The sequence below is a fragment of the Salmo trutta genome, chromosome 23, assembly GCF_901001165.1.
Source record: "Salmo trutta chromosome 23, fSalTru1.1, whole genome shotgun sequence".
In the NCBI taxonomy this organism is placed as follows: Eukaryota; Metazoa; Chordata; class Actinopteri; order Salmoniformes; family Salmonidae; genus Salmo; species Salmo trutta.
The window spans coordinates 42,273,172-42,296,169 of NC_042979.1; the positions used below are offsets into that span (position 1 = coordinate 42,273,172).

The 22,998-nt window shown below is 42.0% G+C and overlaps 2 protein-coding genes across 8 annotated transcripts in view; both read left to right on the top strand.

The window, feature by feature from the left end:
• The first annotated feature begins 292 nt into the window (after nucleotides 1-292).
• On the top strand, nucleotides 293-14,336 carry hmgcs1 (3-hydroxy-3-methylglutaryl-CoA synthase 1 (soluble)). Of its 4 annotated transcripts, none has more exons than XM_029710389.1 (10): nucleotides 293-345; nucleotides 3,140-3,597; nucleotides 3,862-3,987; nucleotides 5,219-5,383; nucleotides 6,341-6,509; nucleotides 9,339-9,509; nucleotides 9,874-9,980; nucleotides 10,298-10,423; nucleotides 10,565-10,722; nucleotides 12,031-14,336. In XM_029710389.1, exons 1-10 carry the CDS (start codon nucleotides 308-310, stop codon nucleotides 12,121-12,123), a joined length of 1,611 nt encoding a protein of 536 aa, XP_029566249.1. In that variant the 5' UTR covers nucleotides 293-307; the 3' UTR covers nucleotides 12,124-14,336. The 4 variants fall into 4 exon arrangements, with proteins under 4 accessions (XP_029566249.1, XP_029566250.1, XP_029566252.1 ...); XM_029710390.1 differs by having other exon boundaries at nucleotides 12,034-14,336; XM_029710392.1 differs by lacking the exon at nucleotides 293-345 and adding an exon at nucleotides 355-481.
• A 7,039-nt stretch (nucleotides 14,337-21,375) lies between these two features.
• Nucleotides 21,376-22,998, top strand: part of tln1 (talin 1) — a 146,506-nt gene continuing 144,883 nt past the window's right edge. For all 4 annotated transcript variants that reach the window (XM_029710393.1, XM_029710395.1, XM_029710396.1 and 1 more), the window contains exon 1: nucleotides 21,376-21,572. The gene's annotated coding sequence lies outside the window, so the exon portion shown is untranslated. The remainder of the gene's footprint in view (nucleotides 21,573-22,998) is intronic.

A 22,998-nucleotide genomic window follows, 5' to 3' on the forward strand; every position in this document is an offset into this window, starting at 1 on the left:
ATCAATGGCAGGATGAGGAGATCCACCAATACCATGCACGTGAATACCCAGCCCCTGGTCGTCAAGGAGACACTTCAGCTTCCTCGCGGATTCGAGCCTGGAGGTCTCTGACTACCTCGCCAGCAGTCAGACGTGCTCCCTGATTGGCTCGTACTCTCTCACCATACACCGTCATTCACTCACCCCATTGAACCGCTTCGACTGCTGCGGCGCATGGTCTCTCTTTACCTCTCGTCGATTGGTCGGAAACGTAAAGGGGTGGGCAATGCCGAAACTTCAGAACTTTGGATCTCTGTTATGATTGGACATGTATTCGGCACTTGGAAAACGGGGTGTCGTTCACAGGTACAGTACACTGGTCATATATAAATGGATTGATGTTTTGCATGTTGAATTCATTAGTTACTACCAAGAAAGTGTGAAGGGACTAAAGTTTGGCTGGTTCTATAATTTAAGTGATTAGACCACTTACTTTTTCAAGGTGAGTACACGGATTGATTACGGGATTGCCTTTCTCCAATCCACACGATGGTATACTGGGCTATAGCGGTACAGGCTACTGTAAAAGTAATTATACCAATTAAATAGGCTACACCAATTTTTGGTTTTATGGAATATCTTATTTTAAATTAGGTGACGATAAAAGTTAGGCTTCTGTACACAAGGGTCAAGATGGTCAACGGAGTGTTCTGTCTGTGATGGATAAATCATCAGTATTCTGTTTACTTTGCAGTCAAAAATTGATAAGGTAATGTAAATTGATACAGCCTAAGAAACGTTGATCCACATTATTAACCTATACGACTATTAATTTAGGTGCATATCAATTTTGCTCCAAGTTAGATTGCTGTGGGTGCTGAATTAAGTTGCAAATTATTTTTATGGTATTAGTAGAATATATCCTAAATCTAATCTTGGATGCATATCGTGCTGCCAGGTGATGCCCTTTTACAAAGTACCACTGTTATTACAAAGTAACAAACGTGGTAGACGAGCGGAACTAGCGCGCTACATTGTAACATTCTACGTCGAACGGTTGTTCAGAGAATTCGAAACGGAAGCTGGTCCGTCCGTTCTTTCGTCCGACTGTGGTCACATCGAGTTCTGACCTTATGATCTGGTTAGTTCGCCTCAAAGGACAGCAAACAGACATCTTGTCATTATCCTATGATTGTAAGGTAAGATGATACCAATCGTCGATGGTTTTGTGAATGTCCTCGACGCCTGATTATGTGAACGGACATCTTTTTGCCATAGCTAGTAATCGAATTTCCTAAGTAGCTAGCTAGCTGTCATCAGCTAGAATTGGATTACATGGCTTGTAGAGATTGTAGCTGTAGTTAGGATAGCCATAACAGGGCTATCCTCTTCCACTATATTGTCGTTCTGACACACTTGATGGCAGACCAACCATGGACTTGCAGAGCTAACATTAGCTAGCTAGCTTCCAATCCAACTCTCTTGGATTTTTATTAGCCAGTTAACGTTAGCTAGCTAAAAAAATCACGAAAAAGGAGACGATAGAGTTAATAGTAACGCGTAAACCATACTTGCGCGATTACTCACTACTGCAAGACAAATGCTGATCACATTGTTTGCTTCCCTGATGAACAACACTTCCCCTATTCCCTTTTTTCGGCGTTAAAGTCGTTCAGTTTTCACCCCACCCAGTAGGTGGCGTAAATGCACCTTTTGGGATGTAGTCCAAAAAGACAAATTATAATAAGAAGAAGGCTGGTATGTTTTTCAGACTTCCCCCACAAACCAATGTAATCCTTCAGTCAGTTTAAAATGTCTACTCAGATCCCGACACAGGCTCTAACCTGAGAAGGGGGAGTATCTTCCACAGTGGTGGAAAAAATACCCAATTGTCATACTTGAGTAAAAGTAAAGATACCTTAATAGAACATTACTCAAGTAAAAGTCACCCAGTGAAATACTACTTGAGTAAAATTCTAAAAGTATTTGGTTTTAAATATACTTAAGTATCAAAACTAAATGTCATTTCTGAAATATACTTAAGTATCAAAAGTATAAATCCTTTCAAATTCCTTATATAAAGCAAAATGGTAGGCCGTCATTGTGAATACGAATTTCTTCTTAACTGACTTTCCACGTTGAAAGTTTAAAGAGCCACAAAGCTTTTTCCTCTTGCGATACCGCTCTTGGTCACTGTGACCCGACTCCACCTTTTCCAATTCGTCTGTCACCATCTTAGTAACCGCGAACGGGTCTCCCAAATAAACATCTTTATTCATGAAACATAATCCAACCAGAAACTGGTGTTCTTTCCCAACTTGTGCTATTTTAGCTCCATTGTTGTTTATTATCGTCATCCGGTCATTCTTTTTTTCTTTTACTTAACTAGGCAAGTCAGTTAAGAACAAATTCTTATTTACAATGACGGCCTAGGAACAGTGGGTTAACTGCCTTGTTCAGGGGCAGAACGACAGATTTTTAACTTGTCAACTCAGGGATTCGATCTTGCAACCTTTCGGTTACTAGTCCAACGCTCTAACCACTAGGCCCATTCTTACCAACTTCACTCATGCCAACAGAAACAAACATTTAATCCGCTTCCACTATTACATGACCTGCCACCGCTGGGCCAGATTCAAGTTCGTCCATCCACCTTCCATATTCCTCTACTCCAAAACCTTTTATCCTTCTCCTATTCTCGTTGTAGCTAGCTAGCGTCTCCATTCCGTCCAACATCGCCTTGCGTGTGCTGCCAATGGGCTTGTGTGTTCATTTAGCAAGGAAGCCAATATTTGCTGGCAAGCTTCAACACACTGGGAGAACACTCAGAACAGGTGTTATGCAAGCTGCCATTTTCCCAATTGATTTACTTCTACCAAAAGTATGTATGTTTGAAATATTATGCACCTTTTGATACCAGCTTCAGAATGCCATTCTGATTGGTTTTGTTGGAGCGATTGGTTAGACTGCTAAGTGTCTTTGTGCAGAACGTCCCTGGTTCGCTCCCCCTGGTCTGGATAACGATGTGAACTACTCTGTTACACTTAATTCTCAGCCCTTATCAACCTATTGACCTCACATTCCACCATTAATAAATCTCCCCATATTGACATCTCTCTAAAACCTCTCTTCATCCTTGTCTTCTCTCTCTCCCAACCAGCTCATACAGAATGCCTGGATCAGCCCCAGCCAACGGCGAGGCCACGTGGCCCAAAGATGTGGGCGTCATCGCCCTGGAGATCTACTTCCCGTCACAGTACGTGGACCAGGCTGAGCTGGAGCAGTTTGACGGCGTGTCGGCCGGCAAGTACACGGTGGGCCTGGGCCAGGCGCGTATGGGCTTCTGCTCGGACTGCGAGGACATCAACTCCCTCTGCCTGACGGTGGTCCAGCGGCTGATGGAAAGGAATGGCCTCTCCTACGACCAGGTGGGTCGTCTGGAGGTGGGCACTGAGACCATTATCGACAAATCCAAGTCGGTGAAGACGGTGGTGATGCAGCTGTTCGAGGAATCGGGCAACACGGACGTGGAGGGGATTGACACGACCAACGCTTGCTATGGGGGCACCGCCGCCCTCTTCAACGCCGTCAACTGGGTGGAGTCTAGCTCCTGGGACGGTGAGAGGCGTTGTTTTTAACATTGTGTCAACGTTTTGTTGACCTTCCCAAGTCTGGTGTGTTTGACTGTGTGTGACTGTCTATTTTAGTCAAATATTTGACTGAAAAACACACAGACGTATTTCTTAAGTCTGACACACTGCCTCTAAATGGACCTACCTTAGACTTAGACCATAGTGAGAGAAGAAATCATCTGTTATTCATAAAGAATATTCAGTATTTGTGTTACCTGTCTGCTTACTGACGTCTCTTTCTGCCCTGCAGGTCGTTATGCCCTGGTGGTGGCAGGAGACATTGCAGTTTACGCCACAGGAAGTGCCCGGCCGACAGGGGGCGCCGGTGCGATAGCCATGTTGGTAGGGCCCAATGCCCCACTGGCTTTTGACAGAGGTAGGTCAATATCCTACTGTGTGTAAATAGTTGATGTTAACACGATGACTGAAGCATGACTCCCCCCAGCCTGTTTATTTTAGACACAGTTCCTCTGTTGTTGTTTGTTAATGTCATTCAGGTCAATGTCAGTTCAATAGTACACCTCAGACCTATTGTATTAACACACAAGCGTGTACACACACATACATACATACACACACACTATCACTCACTGCTCATCTTACTGATGAATACACAGCTTTGTTTCCATTTCAACAAGCCATGCGTCAAAGACACCACAAGTACGTTTCCATTTCATAGATAGCCAGCCATTCATCCAGTGTCAGGCTGAATACATGTGATGCTGTACAACCTGGTTGGGGTCAATTCCAAAACAATTCCAGTCAATTTGGGAAGTACACTGAAATTCAGTGATGGAAAAAGTACCACGTTTTCATACTTAGGTAAAGATACCTTTTAAAAGAAAATTACTCAAGTAAAAGTGAAAGTCACCCAGTAAAATACTACTTGAGTAAAAGTTTTAAAAAGTATTTGGTTTTAAATGTACTTAAGTATAAAAAGTAAAAGTATAAATAATTTAATTTCTTATATTAAGCAAACCAGATGGCACAATTTAATTTTTTTATTTTTTATTTACAGATAGCCAGGGGCACAGTTCAACACTCAGACATCATTTACAAACTAAGCATTTGTGTTTAGTCTGCGAGATCAGAGGCAGTAGAGATGACCAGGGATGTTCACTTGATAAGTGCATGAATTAGACAAGTTTCCTGTCCTGCTAAGCATAATGAGTGCTTTTGGGTGTCAGAGAAATTGTATGGAGTAAAAAGTACATTCTTTTCTTTAGGAATGTAGTGGAGTAGAAGTTGTCAAAAATATAAAAAGTAAAGTACAGATACCCAAAAAAACAACGTAAGTAGTACTTAAAAGTACTTTACACTGCTGCCGAAATTCCAATTCCTTTCAATGCTTTTCAATGAGGAAACTGTGGAATTGGAATTTGGTTTACTTTGTGAATTGACTAGAATTGAATTGGGATTGACACCAACCCTGCTGTACAATGGGTGAATTATTTTTTATTTTACCTTTATTTAACCAGGTAGGCTAGTTGAGAACAAGTTCTCATTTACAACTGCAACCTGGCCAAGTTAAAGCAAAGCAGGGCAGCAAAAACAACAACACAGAGTTACACATGGAATAAAATGGTGCGTCATGTTTGACCTTGCAGGTCTGCGGGGTACACACATGCAGCACGCCTACGACTTCTACAAGCCAGATATGGCGTCAGAATATCCTGTGGTGGACGGAAAGCTGTCTATCGAGTGCTACCTCAGCGCGTTAGATCGCTGTTACTCTGTCTATCGCAACAAGATCCATGCACAGTGGCAAAAAGGTGAGAGAAATTAGCATTTGTACATTTTGTAAGATGCACTTTGCTTGTTTAAAAATTGATAACAACATTGTTCATTTCAATGCATCCACCATACCTTTTCAACAGGCCTTGGTTAATTCAAACACTCAGGTTAATTCAAACACTTTAGGCTAAATCCTAAGTAGGTAAAGTGGGCTTAGGCCAGGACTATAGTTCCCTTTATAGTCTTAAGTAGTTAACTAAAGTTCATTTCCACTGCGGCCTGAAATTGGTTTAGTGAAAGTAGCCTGTTGCTAATGTCATCGCAGAGGGTAGTTCGGTTAGGCACAAGATTGGACAGTGATCCTGAATACTTTGTCCTTGTATCACCCACCTCTGTAGTATCAGAGACCATTTTAACCAAAGCTTGTATTTTTTCCCAATATCAATATGGAACTTATCCAACCTTGAGCTTGATTGAAATCTTGGTACGGCCTTTCTAGCAGACCTGGATCAAATACATTATGCCAAATACTTTCAAATACTTCCAATATGTGTATTTCAGGTGTGCTGACTTAGTTTATAGTTTGGGACTAGTCCATTGTTTCTGTTGTTTCTGAGATAGCTTGGGTATTTAAAAGTATTTGATACTGTAGTATTTGACCCCAGTATGTTCGGTTTTATCATTGACCATCTGAGTAAAACCGTGTATTTAGTTTTAGATTAGATGAGTTTATTAGTTACATGCACAGGGTTGTGGGAGACAGGGGGAGCAGCTAGGTGACTAGTGGTGGCTGTTCAGCAGCCTGATGGTCTGGTGGTAGAAGCTATTGGCCAGTCTTACAGTTTTTGCCACAATGCTCAAATACTGCCCGCGTCTGAGTGATTGAAGCAGGGTGAACAGGCCGTGGCTCGGGTGGCTGAGGTCCTTGATGATGGTCTTGGCTTTCCTGCTACACCTGTCAGTTTGGCTCAAAACATGTCCTATGTTCTATACAGAGGGTGTGGACAAGCGTTTCAGCCTGGAGGACTTTGGCTACATGGTGTTCCACTCTCCCTACTGCAAGCTGGTGCAGAAGTCCTTAGCCCGTCTGGTGCTCAGTGACTTCCTCAACCACCCCAGGCCCAACACAGAGACTGGACCATTCAGTGGCCTGGAGGCCTTCAGGTTAGAACTCCACCGTCAGGCTTGCACCTTATTAGCTACGTAGTTCACTACCTTTTGATTGGTCATAAATTATCAAAGATATATTATTCCCACACACATCTACAATAAAAAAAAAAAATGATTTAACCTTTATTTAACTAGGCAAGTCAGTTAAAAAAAAATACAGGATTGGTGTGTGTGTGTGTGTGTCCGCGGGACAGTTGAGCTAATGTAGGCTAATGTGATTAGCATGAGGTTGTAAGTAACAAGAACATTTCCCAGGACATAGACATATCTGATATGGGCAGAAAGCTTAAATTATTTTTAATCTAACTGCACTGTCCAATTTACAGTAGCTATTACAGTGAAATAATGCCATGCTATTGTTTGAGGAGAGTGTACAGTTATGAACTTGAAAATGTATTAATTAACCAATTAGGCACATTTGGGCAGTCTTGATACAACATTTTGAACAGAAATGCAATGGTTAATTGACTCAGTCTAAAACTTTGCACATACACTGCCATCTAGTGGCCAAAATTAAAATTGTGCCCAACCTGGAATAGTACATTGTGACCTTTCTCTTGCATTTCAAAGATGATGGGGGGGAAAAAACACATGTTTTTTGTTTGTATTATCTTTTACCAGATCTAATGTGTTATATTCTCCTACATTAATTTAATATTTCCACAAACTTCAAAGTGTTTCCTTTCAAACGGTATCAAGAATATGCATATCCTTGCTTCAGATCTTGAGCTACAGGTAGTTAGATTTGGGTATGTCATTTTAGGCGGAAATTGAAAAAAGGGTTTGATCCTTAGAGGTTTAGAACAAATTCTTATTTTATGATGACGGCCTACCCCGGCCAAACCCTAAGCCGGACGACGCTGGGCCAATTGTGCGCCGCCCTATGGGACTTCCAATCACGGCCGGTTGTGATACAGCCTGGAATCGAACCAGGGTCTGTAGTGATGCCTCTAGCACTGTGATGAAGTGCCTTAGACTACTGCGCCACTCGGGAGCCAAAATGGCACATTTATTCAAGTAATTACGATCCTCCAAACATAATCCAACCAAGATTACCATAACTCCTGATTGGAATACATGTATAAAATATTATTGAGCCTTTATTTACATAGGGAAGTCCCAGAGAGCCCTGCTTCACAAAAATGCAGCAAAAAAAGACCAGTTACATAATAAGGACGTTACAATTACAACAACAAAGGTGAGAGCATGAAAAATCTCAAATGCGATGCTGTTCCAGTTTGTCCCCAGAACAGCATGTAAACGGCTCTATAATACAGTGCCTTTCAAAAGTATTCAGATCCCTGACTTTCGACATTTTGTTACGTTAAAGGCTTAATCTAAAAAAGAAAAAAGTAAAAGAAATCCTCAGCAATCTACACAAAATACCCCATAATGACAATGGAAAACAGGTTAAGAAATCTTTGCAAATCTATTAAAAATATTTAAAAAACACCTTATTTACATAAGTATTCAGACCCTTTGCTATGAGACTCAAAATTGAACTCAGGTGTATCTTGTTTCCATTGATCATCTTTGAGTTGTTTCTACAACTTGATTGGAGTCCACCTGCGGTAAATTCAATTGATTGGACATGATTTGGAAAGGCACACACCTGTCTATATAAGGTCCCACAGTTAACAGTGCATGTCAGAGCAAAAACCAAGCCATGAAGTCGAAGGAATTGTCCGTCGAGCGTCGAGACAGGATTGTGTCAAGGCACAGATCTGGGGAAAGATACCAAAAAATGTCTGCAGCATTGAAGGTCCCCAAGAACACCGTGGCCTCCATCATTCTTAAATGGAAGAGGTTTGGAACCATCAAGACTCTTCCAAGAGCTGGCCAAACTGAGCAATCGGGGGAGAAGGACCTTAGTCAGGGAGGTGACCAAGAACCCGATTGTCACTCTGATAGAGCTCTAGAGTTCCTCTGTGGAGATGGGAGAACCTTCAGGCCTTTTATGGTAGAGTGGCCAGATGGAAGCCACTCCTCAGTAAAAGGCACATGACCGCTTGGAGTTTGTCAAAAGGCATCTAGACTCTCAGACCATGAGAAACAAGATTCTCTGGTCTGATGAAACCAAGATTGCAGGAGGAAACCTGGCACCATCCCTACGGTGAAGCATGGAGGTGGCAGCATCATGGTGTGGGGATGTTTTTCAGCAGCAGGGACTGGGAGACTAGTCAGGATCGAGGCAAAGATGAACGGAGCAAAATACAGAGATCCTTGATGAAAGTGCTCAGGACCTCAGACTGGGGTGAAGGTTCACCTTCCAACAGGACAACGACCCTAAGCACACAGCCAAGACAACGCAGGAGTGGCTTCAGAACAAGTCTCTGAATGTCCTTGAGTGGCCCAGCCAGAGCCCGGACTTGAACCCGATCTAACATCTCTGGAGAGACCTGAAAATAGCTGTGCAGCAACGCTCCCATCCCCCCTGACAGAGCTTGAGAGGATCTGCAGAGAAGAATGGGAGAAACTTCCCAAATACAGGTGTGCCAAGCTTGTAGCGTCATACCCAAGAAGACTCGAGGCTGTAATCGCTGCCAAAGCTGATTCAACAAAGTACTGAGTAAAGGGTCTGAACACTTATGTAAATGTGATATTTCAGTTCAATTTTTTTATACATTTGCAAAAAAATTCTAAAAACCTGTTTTTGCTTTGTCATGGAGTCTTGTGTGTAGATTGATGAAAAAAAAGATTTAATCGATTTTAGAATAAGACTAACCTAACAAAATGTGGAAAAAGTCAAGGGGTCTGAGTACTTTCCGAATGCACAGTATATATGACTCTAAAAGGCTCTATCCTTCCGTCTGTGCTGAGCAGGGAGGTGAAGCCGGAGGAGACCTACTTCAACAGGGATGTGGAGAAGGCCTTCATGAAGGCCAGCACAGAGATGTTTGATCAAAAGACCAAGGCTTCCCTCCTCGTCTCCAACCAGAACGGCAACATGTACACCCCCTCTGTCTACGGCTGCCTTGCTTCTGTCATCGCACAGTAAGTCTCGTATGAATCAGAGTAAACTCATTTTACATAAAAGGTGCTACTTAAATTATTACATTAACTTACTACTTGAATTAGTCATCAGTAAGAAGAAATGCACATAATATTAGTGTCATTATTACTGTGTAATTATGTCAAAGTACAGTGTGACAACGTTTGTAATTACTCAGTGTTACATTGTCCTTACTAACCTAAGCACAGTGTAAATACAGTATAACTGTGTTATTACAATACTTAGACATCTCAGTACTGTAGCAATAAGGACACTGTAATTAAGTGTTGCTAAAATGATAGTTATGGAGAGGCACACATAGGGAGTGTTTGTGCGTGTGTGTGTAACACGTTTGTTCCTGGACAGACACACACCTCAGCACCTGGCGGGCCAGAGAATCGGCCTGTTCTCCTACGGCTCAGGGTTTGCCGCCACACTCTACTCCCTCCGAGTCTCCCAGGACGCCACGCCTGGTAGGTTCACCTCACACTGCGGTCGTCACCTGTATGGGATGGGGGAAACACCTTGTCAATAGAGATGGGTTCCACTGATATTTACCCTCCAAGGAGCTAGAAATGAACCCGTTGCCCCCTCCCTCTAGTCTTGACACTTCTGGATTAGATGGCTGGGTAAATGAGGGGAAAGAGAATTGTCTAGTGCTTAGGGCTTATGAACTGAGCTGGTTGTTTTTGGACTGAGCATTGGTTATTTAGTTGAACTATGAATGAGTAGGTATTGGGTCTTTATTTATTGTCTGTTGGTTGGCCGTCTCCCTCCCTCCCTCCCTCAGGCTCTGGATTGGATAAGCTCTGTGCCAGCCTGTGTGACCTGAAGGCCAGACTGGACTCCAGGAGGAAGGTGTCACCTGCCATTTTCGCTGAAAACATGCAGCTGAGAGAAGAGACCCACCACCTAGGTATGTCCACACACACACACACACAAACTACTCATACACACACACAACTCACACACACACACACATACACACACAAAAAGGCCTGAGCCTTTATTGAACTCATGTTTCATTTGAAGCCATGTCCTTCCCTTTCCCATCCAGCACCGTACGTGCCCCAGGGCGCTGTGGAGGAGCTGTTCCCTGGGACGTGGTATCTGACCCGGGTGGACGAAAAGCACCGTCGGGAGTACTCCAGACGCTCCCTGAACGACGACTTGCCCCTGGAGGCTGGCCTGGTCAACTCCACCACAGCCACTGAGGTACAATACAATTGTATTGTTCAACGTAAATCAGAAATCAAATCATTTATAAATTAAATAATATTCCCAACCCTGCTGTCACGGCTGTTTAAAGGAGCGGACCAAGGTGCAGCGTGTTTGTAGTTCCACATTATTATTTATTTGTGAAACGTAATGCAATACACTAAATAACTGAATATACAAAAACAACAAACCGTGACGCAGAGAGAAACAAACACTACTCAAAAGATAATAACCCACAAAACAGGAAGATAAAAACCCCTACTTAAATATGATCTCCAATCAGAATGCAACAAACCAAAAAAAAACACCACAAAACAAAAGGGAGGGTAGGGAGGGTGATAATCGTCTATGGCGGCTCAAATGCAGTCCACATAACCTTAACCTCCAGCATAGGAGGCGGCTCCAGTTCTGGGCGTACTCCCTGCTCCACCCGCTGATCCTTCTGCTTTATTACCACCTGACCGTGGATCGTCGTCGAATGAACCGGAATGTAGCTCATTGCTGGAGGTTCTGGGCTGCAGGCTGTCGCTGGAGGCTCTGGGCTGGGGAACTTCTCAAGAGGTTCCGGACTGTAGGCCGTCTCCGGAGGTTCCGGACTGTAGGCCGTCTCCGGAGGTTCCGGACTGTGGGCCGTCACTGCAGGCTCCGTGCCGTGGATCATCACTACAGGTTCCGTGCCGTGGATCATCACTGGAGGCTTCCTTCGTGGAGCTGGAATAGTCTTCCCTGTGGCTCAGTTGGTAGAGCATGGTGTTTGCAACGCCAGCATGGTGTGTGCAACGCCAGGGTTGTGGGTTCGATTCCCACGAAAAAAAAAAATATAATAATAAATGTATGCATTCACTACTGTAAGTCACTCTGGATAAGAGCGTCTGCTAAAAAAAACCTACTTAAATATGATCTCCAATCAGAGGCAACTAGGATCAGCTGCCTCCAATTGGAGATGAACCAAAACAACCCCAACATAGAAATAGAAAAACTAGAACTTAAACATAGAAAAACACAAAACACGCCCTGACCTACTCTACTATAGAAAATTACATCTTACTAGGGTCAGGACGTGACACCCGCGGACACTACTCATACACATAAACTAGTGGCTGGAAGCAGCACATTGTATGGAGGCTAGGTCACTGAAAGACATTTAGTTTGCATGCAGGCACCACACATAAAAATAACTAAACGCACACAGAGACAGAAAAAAAACAAGCTCCATTGTTCCATATTAAATCATTATATTAGATACATAAAAAGTGACATTAGAAAACAGGAAGTGATTTTTACATGTTGCTTCCTTATTCCCAGCAGCACATCCCAAGCCCAGTGAAGAAGATGCCCCGCCTCCCCGCCTCCACAGCTGGTCCTGAGGCGGTCACCGTTAGCAATGGGGATCATTAAGCTAAGCTTACCTCTGTGAGGTACAGGTAGACATGGAGGACGATCAACAAAGGACATTGGAAACACAATTATAATGCTAGCAGAGAGGACCTTCTCCTCAGAGATATGTTTTCTAACATATTGCTGAATGCTGCGTAAAACCAAGCTATTTAACTGTCACATCGTAGAATTTATCTTCAACCATCATTGCTCTCAAATATGTAACAGGGAGTAATATATGAAATGTGTGTATTCCATTGGATGCATGGAAAGGAAAAGTGTTTGTCAAGGTAGCAGACATTCCTGAAACTAAAATCCTCAAGATTCCACATAATTCCTGAGCCAGGGTGAAAAATTTGATCAGATTTCGGCTATTAAGATTATGTTTTGCATAAGTTTGCATTTCCCTTTTTCAAAAAGAATAAAATAAAGTATTTATAGCCCAACAAATTCAACAAGCTATTTTTATTTAATTTTGGACCAATTCTTTGTTAAAAATATTTTTTATCTTACTTATCATGGTGCAAACTTAACAGTGGAAGAAGAAAAAAATCATAGTACATTTATTTGATCCAGGTATTGAAAAAAAAATGGAGAAGAAAAGTAGAAGGGATGAAAAATAGCTCCATCTTAAGTCAACTATTATCTTCACTCCTAGAACCAAGAGGAAATGGAAGCTTTAGGAACATGACTGCCTGCAGGCCTTTGGGGATAAAAAGGGAAGTGAGGCCTCTTAACTGTTTGTTTATCAAATGCTGCTGCTACCGTTGCAACTTGCTGTAATGACTTGAGCTGTACAAAGGAGCTACACCCCTACTATACCTTAAGATTGACCGCTTTCAGAATACTTCCTTTTGCTATATAGGGGAAGTAACCCTGGAGTAATTAAGGTTAAATACCTTGCTCAAGGGCACGTCAGCAGATGTTTCACCTACTTGGCTGGGGTATTCGAACCAGCGACCTTTCAGTTACTTGCCCAATATTCTTAACCGCTAGACTACTAATAGTCAGAATTAGTTTTCTCTTAGGACTCTTTGTTATACCACCATGAACAAATATCAGGGAAGAGGTACTGAACGGTCTGAGTTACATTTAAGTCATTTAGCAGATGCTCTTATCCAGAGACACTTGCAGTAGTGAATGCATACATGTTCATATTGTTTTGTACAAGTCCCCCCGTGGAAATCACAACCCTGGCGTTGCAAGCTCTTTGCCCCACCAACTGAGCAACAATTCAACAAACATGTTTAAATCATGTGATCAATGTTTCCTACGGCGGTGATTGCACTACAGACTGAAACGGTGAAATGCCTCAATTGAGCGTGCCGTTTTATCAGAGCTTTTATTCTCACCAAGCTCTGATACTCTATACAATATGGAAAATAACATTTTGTTTGAGTTCTTGTTTGTCCTTAAATATTTTTTGGGAAAACATTTCAGCAGATAAATCTATTTCCTGGAATTACGTAAATTGACATGGTCAATTTAGTCTCAGTGCAGAAACGTTTAAATCAGTTTTAAAAGACCGATGTCCAACAAGTTATTGTTTTAATGTAGTGTGCAGAAGAAGGTGTTCACATGTTCTGTGTCTCTACAACGTGTCTTTCCTTACTAGACTTAAGGGACCAGATGCTGTCCTGAGAGGCTTGTGTTTTCTCCGAGGTCTCAAATGTTTTTTTTTAACACTGACAGGGATAGGACTAGTTATAGACTGTAAAGAAACCAAATCTTGACACAGGCTCAGGCAGAAATACCTGCAAACATCAGCCTTAAAGGGTACAGAGTTGGGGGCATACTTATTTTTTCCTTTCACATAAATGTTTTGCATTTCCTCTGCAACGTTGGGCGACAGAGTTGCACACAGGGCTCACTTATAGTCCATTTCCAATCTCTCAAGTTTGAGAAGCCTTACAATAAGCATGTACTAAATGTAGAAAATAGCTATACTCATAATGTACAGATATTTACATTTTTAACAGCCAAGATAAGTTGCCTCTGTTTATCTGTGTATGGCTGATGTTTACATTATGTTTCTCTGAGATCAGATAATTAAAAAAGAAAAATTGGTGAGTAATGTATAGTACTAACTAAGATTATTTATATTTGTAGATATAAATAAATTGGCGTCTGATCAAGTGTCTCTTTTATAGCAACGATCTGTATAGAGATGATGTAATAACAATGTAGAGATGTATTAAGAGATGAACTGAATAATAAATATCTGTTCATTTAAAGTGGCTGTTTCCTGCTTATTATATGGCTATAGGGTGGAGGTATCCAGATTTCCATACCTTTATAGATGCGGTAAAGAGGCCAACGAAACTCAACCAAAACAATGGAAATGTCATGGAAACACGTTGGGGGGAAAGATCCCGAATCTCGTTATTGTCCCGCAGCAAAATAAGCCTACATTTAGGCTAATGTTTATGTGTATTTCACACTATGTTGAGGTAAAATCAAAGTATAATGCTTATATGGATGTTAAACCCAATACATGTTCATGTCATAGTCACCAATCAACTGCATTACAGTTAAAAACAACTTTGACTACCACCACAGATTTCTGTATGCTAGCTATGCTACCAGCTTAAATTATGCGAACGGGAGTTAGCATTTAGCAGTCACTTCTTCTAAACCTGAAAACGGACTACTTCTAAATGTTATGCAGCTAAAACAGCCAGATATCTAAATCTGACTTTAGTAACCACATTGTGGGCCTGTTAATATACACCAATCATGACTGATTTGATGAATATCCACCTTGTTAGATCAGATTTGTTTTGTGTGCACCAATCCAGCATCCTTCTATCCCCCATGGTCTCTGTTCCATTGCACATCTATACCTTCCCAATGTCCTACCACAGTATGTGGTATTTTATCAGTTTATACAACGGGTGGTTCTAATCCTGAATGCTGATTGATTAAAACCGCATTCCAGCCGGTGTCTATTTAAGAGTGCCTGGATACAGGCCTTAGCCGTGGTATATTGGCCATATACCACAAACCCCCGAGGTGCCTTATTGCTATTATAAACTGGTTACCAACGTAACTAGAGCAGTATAAATAAATATTTTGTCTTACCCATACAGTCTGATATACCACGGCTGTCAGCCAATCAGCATTCAGGGCTCTAACCAACCAGTTTATAATCCAAAAGTTACCACCGGCTATGATAAAATGCCTATTTACCCTGTTCCATCTGATTGCGCAATCATCAGCCCAGCAAGGCAATTTATAAACCTGATATCCACTATAAAAAGCATCTAGACATTCTCACATTTCATTTAGACTAACATTTGCTTGCTGTCTGTCTCTCTGACATTTGCAACATTGTTTCAATATTCACATTTCATCTCCAGCTGACCCATAGTAATGAACTAGTCAGAGGAGAGAGCACATTTTCTATGCCAGGTGAAATTGTGCCTCATTAGCTCATTGTTATGGATGTATCCAAATAAATGTCATTAGAAAACAGTTAAACAAATGCAAATGCAGCTACTTTGCTGTTATTCTGGCTGCACTGTTTGATGTGACTAAGTTAGCCGTAGTTGGCTGGCTAGCTAGCTAGCAAGCAAGGGATACAAACGTTGCCAGCCAGTATGGAATGGAACATTTAGAACGAACGACTGGGTTGTTCTGTCCATAGATACAGAACATAAAGACTGAACGACTGGGTCGCGTCTCTGGCAACCGAACTGATAGAACGAACAACCAGCTGGCTTGGGTATCAACCCTAGATTTGTGTTGGGACTATATCTTGTGGAAGGATTAAATGGTAGGAATAAATTAAGCAAAATTATGTTTTTTAATGAAAACATATTAATCATTATTTGAATATGTTGGTAACCCGTTGTATAAAAGTGATCATGCCCTCAAAGCCGGTGTTTGGAGGATATATTGGCACAGTCTGCCCATGCAAGTATATCCTCCAAACACTGGCTTCTTTGGAATTATCACTTAAGTATGCACTCACTACTCTGGACAAGAGCATCTGCTAAATGACTAAACATTTGCCTCATGCAGCACGATGCAGCGCGACACATCTCTTTCACATAGAGTTGATCAGGCTGTTGATTGTGGCCTGTGTAGTGTTGTCCCACTCCTCTTCAATAGCTGTGCAAAGTTACCCGATATTGGCGGGAACTGGTACACGCTGTCGTACACGTCAATCCAGAGCATTCCAAACATGATCAATAGGTTGGTTACATGTCTGGTGAGTATGCAGGCCATGAAAGAAGTAGGACATTTTCAGCTTCCAGGAATTGTATACAGAGCCTTGCGACATGGGGTTGTGCATTATCATGTTGAAACATGAGGTGATGGCGGTGGTGGTGTATGAATGGCACGACAATGGGACTCAGGATCTCGTCAAGGTATCTCTGCATTCAAATTGCCATCGATAAAATGCAATTGTGTTGGCTGTCTGTAGCTTATGCCTGCCCATACCATAACCCCACCATGAAGCACTCTGTTCACAACATTGACATCAGCAAACCGCTCACCCACATGACACCTTACACGCTGTCTGCCATCTGCCCGGCACAGTTGAAATCAAATCAAATTTTATTTGTCACATGCGCCAAATACAACAGGTGTAGACCTTACAGTGAAATGCTTACTTACAAGCCCATAATCAACAATGCTTTAAGAAGTTTAGAAAAATAAGTGTTAAGTAAAAAAAACATAAGTACATTTTCAAAATAGAAGTAAAATAACAATAGCGAGGCTATATACAGGGTGTGCCGGTACAGTCAATGTGCGGGGGCACCGGTTAGTCGAGGTAATTGAGGTAATATGTACATGTAGGTTGAGTTAAAGTGACTATGCATAAATAATAAACAGAGTAGCAGCAGCGTAAAAGAGGGGCCTGGGTAGCCCTATGATTAGCTGTTCAGGAGTCTTATGGCTTGGGGATAGAAGCTGTTAAAAAGCCTTTTGGACATAGACTTGGTGCTCCGGTACCGCTTGCCGTGCGGTACAAGAGAGAACAGTCTATGACTAGGGTGGCGGAGTCTTTGACAATTGGCGGAGTCTTTGACACCGCCTGGTATAGAGGTCCTGGATGGCGGGAAGCTTGGCACCAGTGATGTACTGGGCCGTACGCAGTACTCTCTGTAGTGCCTTGCGGTCGGAGGCCGAGCAGTTGCCATACCAGGCAGTGATGCAACCAGTCAGGATGCTCTCGATGGCGCAGCTGTAGAACCTTTTGAGGATTTGAGGACCCATGTCAAATCTTTTCAGTTTGAGTTGAAACCAGGATTCATCCGTGAAGAGCACACTTCTCCATCGAAGGTGAGCATTTCCCCACTGATGTCGGTTACGACGCCAAACTGCAGTTAGGTCAAGACCCTGGTGAGGACAACAAATACCCAGATGAGCTTCCCTGAGATGATGTTTGACAGTTTGTGCAGAAATTCTTCAGTTGTGCAAACCCACAGCTTCATCATCTGTCCGGGTGGCTGTTCTCAGACAATCCTGCAGGTGAAGAAGCCGAATGTGGAGGTCCTGGTCTGTTATGGTTACACGTGGTCTGCGGTTGTGAGGCCAGTTGGACGTACTGCCAAGTTCTCTAAAATGACATTGGAGGCGGCATATGGTTGAGAAATGAACCTTAAAATCTCTGGCAACAGCTCTGGTGGACATTCTTGCAGTCAGCATGCCAATTGCACGCTCCCTCAAAACATCTGTGGCAATGTGTTGTGTGACAAAACTGCATATTTTAGAGTGGCCTTTTATTGTCCCCAGCACAAGTTGCACCTGTGTAATGATCATGCTGTTTAATCAGCTTCTGGATATGCCACACCTGTCAGGTGGATGGCAAAGCAGAAATAAGCTTTTGTGCGTATGGACATTTTCTGGGATCTTTTATTTCAGCTCATGAAACACGGGACCAACAATTTACATTTTTGTTCAGTTTAGATTACATGTATTTATTTAAAAAATATATATATGAATGATCTTTAAAAGAAATAAACAGCATAGTCTATTGCTCCAATACAATACATTTAATGTATTAAACGTTTTGACAGCCAGCTGCCTATATCAAGATTTCTGATCAGACATTCTGATCTTCAGAGCAGTCTTTGACTTACACCATGCTTTGTCCTCTCCTTCGCCAAGCTCTGCTTTCTTGACAGTCTAAGAGGAAACCAGGTATTAATATAAAGTTAGGCTTCAATTTAATAGAAAATGCCTCTGTTAAATACACATGTATGTTATTAAAGTGATGCTAATGCAATTATTATTTGTGGTTCTGAAAATATCCTCAGCCCACAGTGCTCTTTCATATTCCTATAACATACCTGTAGAGGTCTCTTGAGGCTCCCAGGAAGCAGGAGATCTCTTCAAGGGTCTGAGCAGAGTCACTCCAAGCCTTCCACCCACTGCCTTCCACCCGGGCCCAGAGGTGTTTCTCAAAGTGGTTCCTGGGCCAGTGGTTCCTGAGCCAGATGTGTTTTCTCAAAGTGGTTTCTGAGCCAAAGGTGTTTCACAAAGTGGTTCCTGGGCCAGAGGTTTGTTGGTGGGGAAGCATTGCTGTGTCACTATTGTTCCATTTTCTTCCAGGGGCTCCCTCGTTCTCTCATGGTGGTGGTGATTTATTGCTGTGGTCAGTTGGCTGTCATTTTTTTGGATCAAATTACCCAGCACATGGATGATGTCCACCTGGATGGTCAGTTTCCTGGGCCAGAGGTGGGAGTTTCCTGGTTGGGTCCTGAGCCAGTCTTCCATCTGGGGGCTGAATGATGGCCTTCCTGGTTCTCACCTGGTGGGTGTTATTCATCCCACACTACCAGTAAGGCTTAATCACTTATTGGGCCAAAGGTGTTGTTAGAAGCATTTACTGGGTCACAGTAGGAACCGGTTCCTGGGTCAAAGGTGTTCTGGTTGGGGCCTCCCTGGTCCTCTGGTGGTGCGGTGGCATTGTGGTGGTCTCGTATAGCTGAATGACAAAATTGTTCACATCCGTGAAGAGGTCCCCCTGCAGGGACAGGGTGCTGGCCCATTGTTTGGGGACCATGAGAGGCATCAGGGTATTCTGGAGGGCCTCAAGATCTAGAGGCTTGATGTTGAAGATCACCAACAGGACAATAAAGCAGAAAACAAATCTGGAAATCATCATCATGTCAATCAAACCGTAGAGAAAATAAAATGGTAACCACACTCTAGAGAGGTAGCCGAGTTGTGAGTCTTGTTTGCGGCGAGACTTGCTTGTTGTAATGTTTACTGGAGTGATATGATGGTGCTGTTATGCATTTGTTTATGACCTCACAAATGGCAGAAATCCCCTTGTCTCCTAATGACTTAGAATGGCGAGGAGATGAAGTGATGGCTGTCTCTGTGACTTCATTAAAGATCTTGGATCTGATCCAACAACACACAAACCACACATGCAACAGGGTGGATTTTCAGGACATTTTGGCACTCTGTGATATGTGTGATACTAGTCTTTAATAAGTCAAAACGCCTGTTGTTGTTGGATAACACTGAACAATAAACTATCAGTAATATAGCCCATGCCATAAGTCTATGAATATAACTATGCCACTACAGGCTACATCTGCCTATCTGTACAGTGAATGCCATCAATGCTAATACGTGTATCCAATAGGTATAAAGATGTTAAACTTTCACCCTACTCAAAGGTTGATTTGTAATTCAAGCATCCTGATTTCTGAGGTGTTGTCGCCTCTGCACTTGGTTGAAATAATGCCGGACTCTGCAAGGTGTTAACCCAAGCCATAGACTGTTCTCTCTGCCACCGCACGGCAAGCGGTACCAGTGGACCAAGTCTGGAACCAACAGGACCCTGAACAGCTTTGACCCCCATGCCATAAGCAGTGGTGTAAAGTACTTTTCACTCCATATTTTCTCAGACACCCAAAAGTACTTATTACATTTTGAATGTTTAGCAGGACAGGACAATTGTCAAATTCACACATTTATCAAGAGAACATCCAAGGTCATCCCTAATGCCTTGGATCTGGTGGACTCACTAAACACAAATGCTTCATTTGTAAATGATGTCTGAGTGTTGGAGTGTTCCCCTGGCTATCTGTAAATAAAAAAAATAATAAAAAAATTGTGCCAATCTGGTTTGCCTAATTAAGGAATTTTTAATTATTTTGACTTTATATTTTGAAGTATATTTGAGCAATTACATTTACTTTTGATAGTTAAGTATATTTAAAACCAAATATTTTTAGACTTTTACTCAAGTAGTATTCTATAGGGTGACTTTCACTTAGGTCATTTTCTAATATGGTATCTTTACTTTTACTCAAGTATGGCCATAAGACTGCTAAATAGCTAATCAAATGGCTACCCGGACTATCTGCATCGATCCTTTTTTGCCCTGACTCTCTTGCACTGACTCTACCCCATCCCCCTCACACACACACACACACACACACACACACACCACATTCGCTGCTGCTACCGTCTATTGTCTATCCTGTTGCCTAGTCACTTTACCCCTACTTATATGTACATAGCTACCACAATTACCTTGTATACCTGCACGGTACTCCCTGTATATAGTCATGTTACTTTTTACTTATCATTATGCACTGTGTATTTATTCCTCATGTCAATATTTTCTCTTTCTATTTTTGCATCTTTATATTAACTCTACATTGCTGGAAAAGGACCCGTAAAGCAAGCGTTTCACTGTTAGTCTACACCTGTTGTTTACGAAGCATATGACAAATAAAATTTGATTTGATTTGTCGCACAACTTTTCCACCATTTTACAGACTTATACACCTGTAGACGCACTGTTATACCAAACGGTGGCAGCATTTCTGCGGTTTTCTGGAGCAGACGCAAAATGACATTCCTAGCTGACCTGTTATGTTTTAGACCCGATGTGGAGGACTCATAATTTATTTTTTTTATTTCACCTTTATTTAACCAGGTAGGCAAGTTGAGAACAAGTTCTCATTTACTAAAATAGTGTGTTAGAGGGACCTTTTGTCAGTGGCCTATTGTTACGATTTCCTTTCAAATGCTGTCTAATAGGTTATATTAATTGGTGGCTATACTATCATAATACAGTAAGCTACTTTGAAGTTGATCTGTTTGCGGGTGAGGTGACGGATGTAACCAAATCTCTATTTGGGCAACTAGTCGACTTTTTAAAATGGGGCTTGTTAGGTTAGATGTGTCATTCACAAATAATTCAGTGACGTTGGGGTTTAATAGGAAAGTTGACGTTGACTTTACACGAAATCCACAAGTTGTCGTCCCCTGATACACCGCCCATGCCTGCATCATAGTGTCTGTGCTCTTGACTCGCTGAAGGGTGGAGTTTGTACCACCGCCTCTAAAGAACGGGACTAGGGAGGGAGTTGAAAAATCACTATCTAACATTTACCAGCATTTAGAACACCATTTCTGCTGGGGGAAAGGGATTTAATTTCGATATTTCACCTTTGAAAGCGGGAAATCTTCGCAGGAAGAGGAACTAAGAGGTGAGTCGAGATACAATGTGTGTTTTTAGTCCAGAACTATGCCTGACTGCGCGTGACGTCAAGCCCGATGTTGAAGTTTTCTACTCCTCCATTCTCTAAACTTCACCGAGTTATGCACTTCGAATAGTTTCAGGGCCGAATAGGCTACATCTTGACAAATCTTTTAGAGCAGTAGCTTATATCGAGAGAAGAAAAAAAAGATTTTGAAACGACCATGTAACAATACGTAAACTGAACCTTCTAACGTTACTTCGATTTCCGGAGCTTTGTAGACAGAGAAGTGTTTTTTTAATACGGAAGCGAAACAGTGCCTCAAGGCATGAATACATGCATTACAGATCAGTTCTTGGCCTATTGCTCATAAATAAAGAAGGAAAAAAATGAATTTTGTATTCATTAAACACATGGCACGCTGTACATATTGGTATGCAGTGAATTTGCCTTATAACCATACAACTAGGTCATCCTACAATCCTAGCCAACTGTAGCCGTGTCACGTCCTAAATCTCTAGACTACATTAAGGTGTGTTACTTTGTATCATTCTCATTGTTGGTTGGCTCAGACACTGTCATCACCACTACCTATGTTCATATTCTGGCCAGCCAGACTGAGTTGGGTAGCTGTCTGTAAACAGTTACCTCGTTTGACTGGTCGTTCTTAAAACTTTACATGAAGCCAGAATATGGTATCCATCCTGTATGAAAATGTGTCTATTTGGCTTCAAATAACAAGCTACTGTTTATGTAGTTAACAGCAGTCATTGCATAACCCAATGCCTTTTGTACCCTTGCTTTGTCTATAGAGAAGCCTACCTAACACAGATTCACATTTCAAATACGTTTTCCATGGTCTAGCTTTGTATGATTAATATTTTTCCATTGTTGTAGTTTGGATTGCCATAACTTGTTCAATAATGTTTCAAGGCCTCGTTTGTGTGTGTGTGTGTTCTGCAGTTGTCAAACAAGCTAGAGAAAATATGCAGCCTCTGGGTGTGAATTCCAACACCAAGATGGGGTGTGGTGTCACCATTTCCGTGTGACAGAACAAACTATGTAGCTGTGGGGACACATGTGCCTCAGGACAAATGGAGCCAATGAATAGCTAGCAATGTGATTGATATATGCTTGCAGGTAAGGGATTTGATAGGGCCTAGCTAGACTCAGCAGTTTTCAGGTAACACGGTAGGGCATGTTTCCTGTTGCTACATGTAAATGTTCTCTGGGAAGGCAGTAAGGCACACAGTGGACTTCAAAACAGAAAAGCACTTCTACATTCTTGCTACATGGGGGGGGGGGGGAAAACATGTTATTGATGTGATTTCCTTCTAGATTTTTCTGGCATTTAGTTTTATGGTTTTGTACAGTCTACTCTTATACCATTTTCTGTGGGGGGGTTTTTCTGCAATGTGTGTCGACACCATAACCT

Coding starts and splice junctions, on each gene's coding strand:
- hmgcs1 (XM_029710389.1), top strand. CDS start 308: ATGTATTCGGCACTTGGAAAACGGGGTGTCGTTCACAG. Junction 346..3,139: donor AAACGGGGTGTCGTTCACAG/GTACAGTACACT, acceptor TCTCCCAACCAG/CTCATACAGAATGCCTGGAT. Junction 10,424..10,564: donor AGAAGAGACCCACCACCTAG/GTATGTCCACAC, acceptor TTTCCCATCCAG/CACCGTACGTGCCCCAGGGC.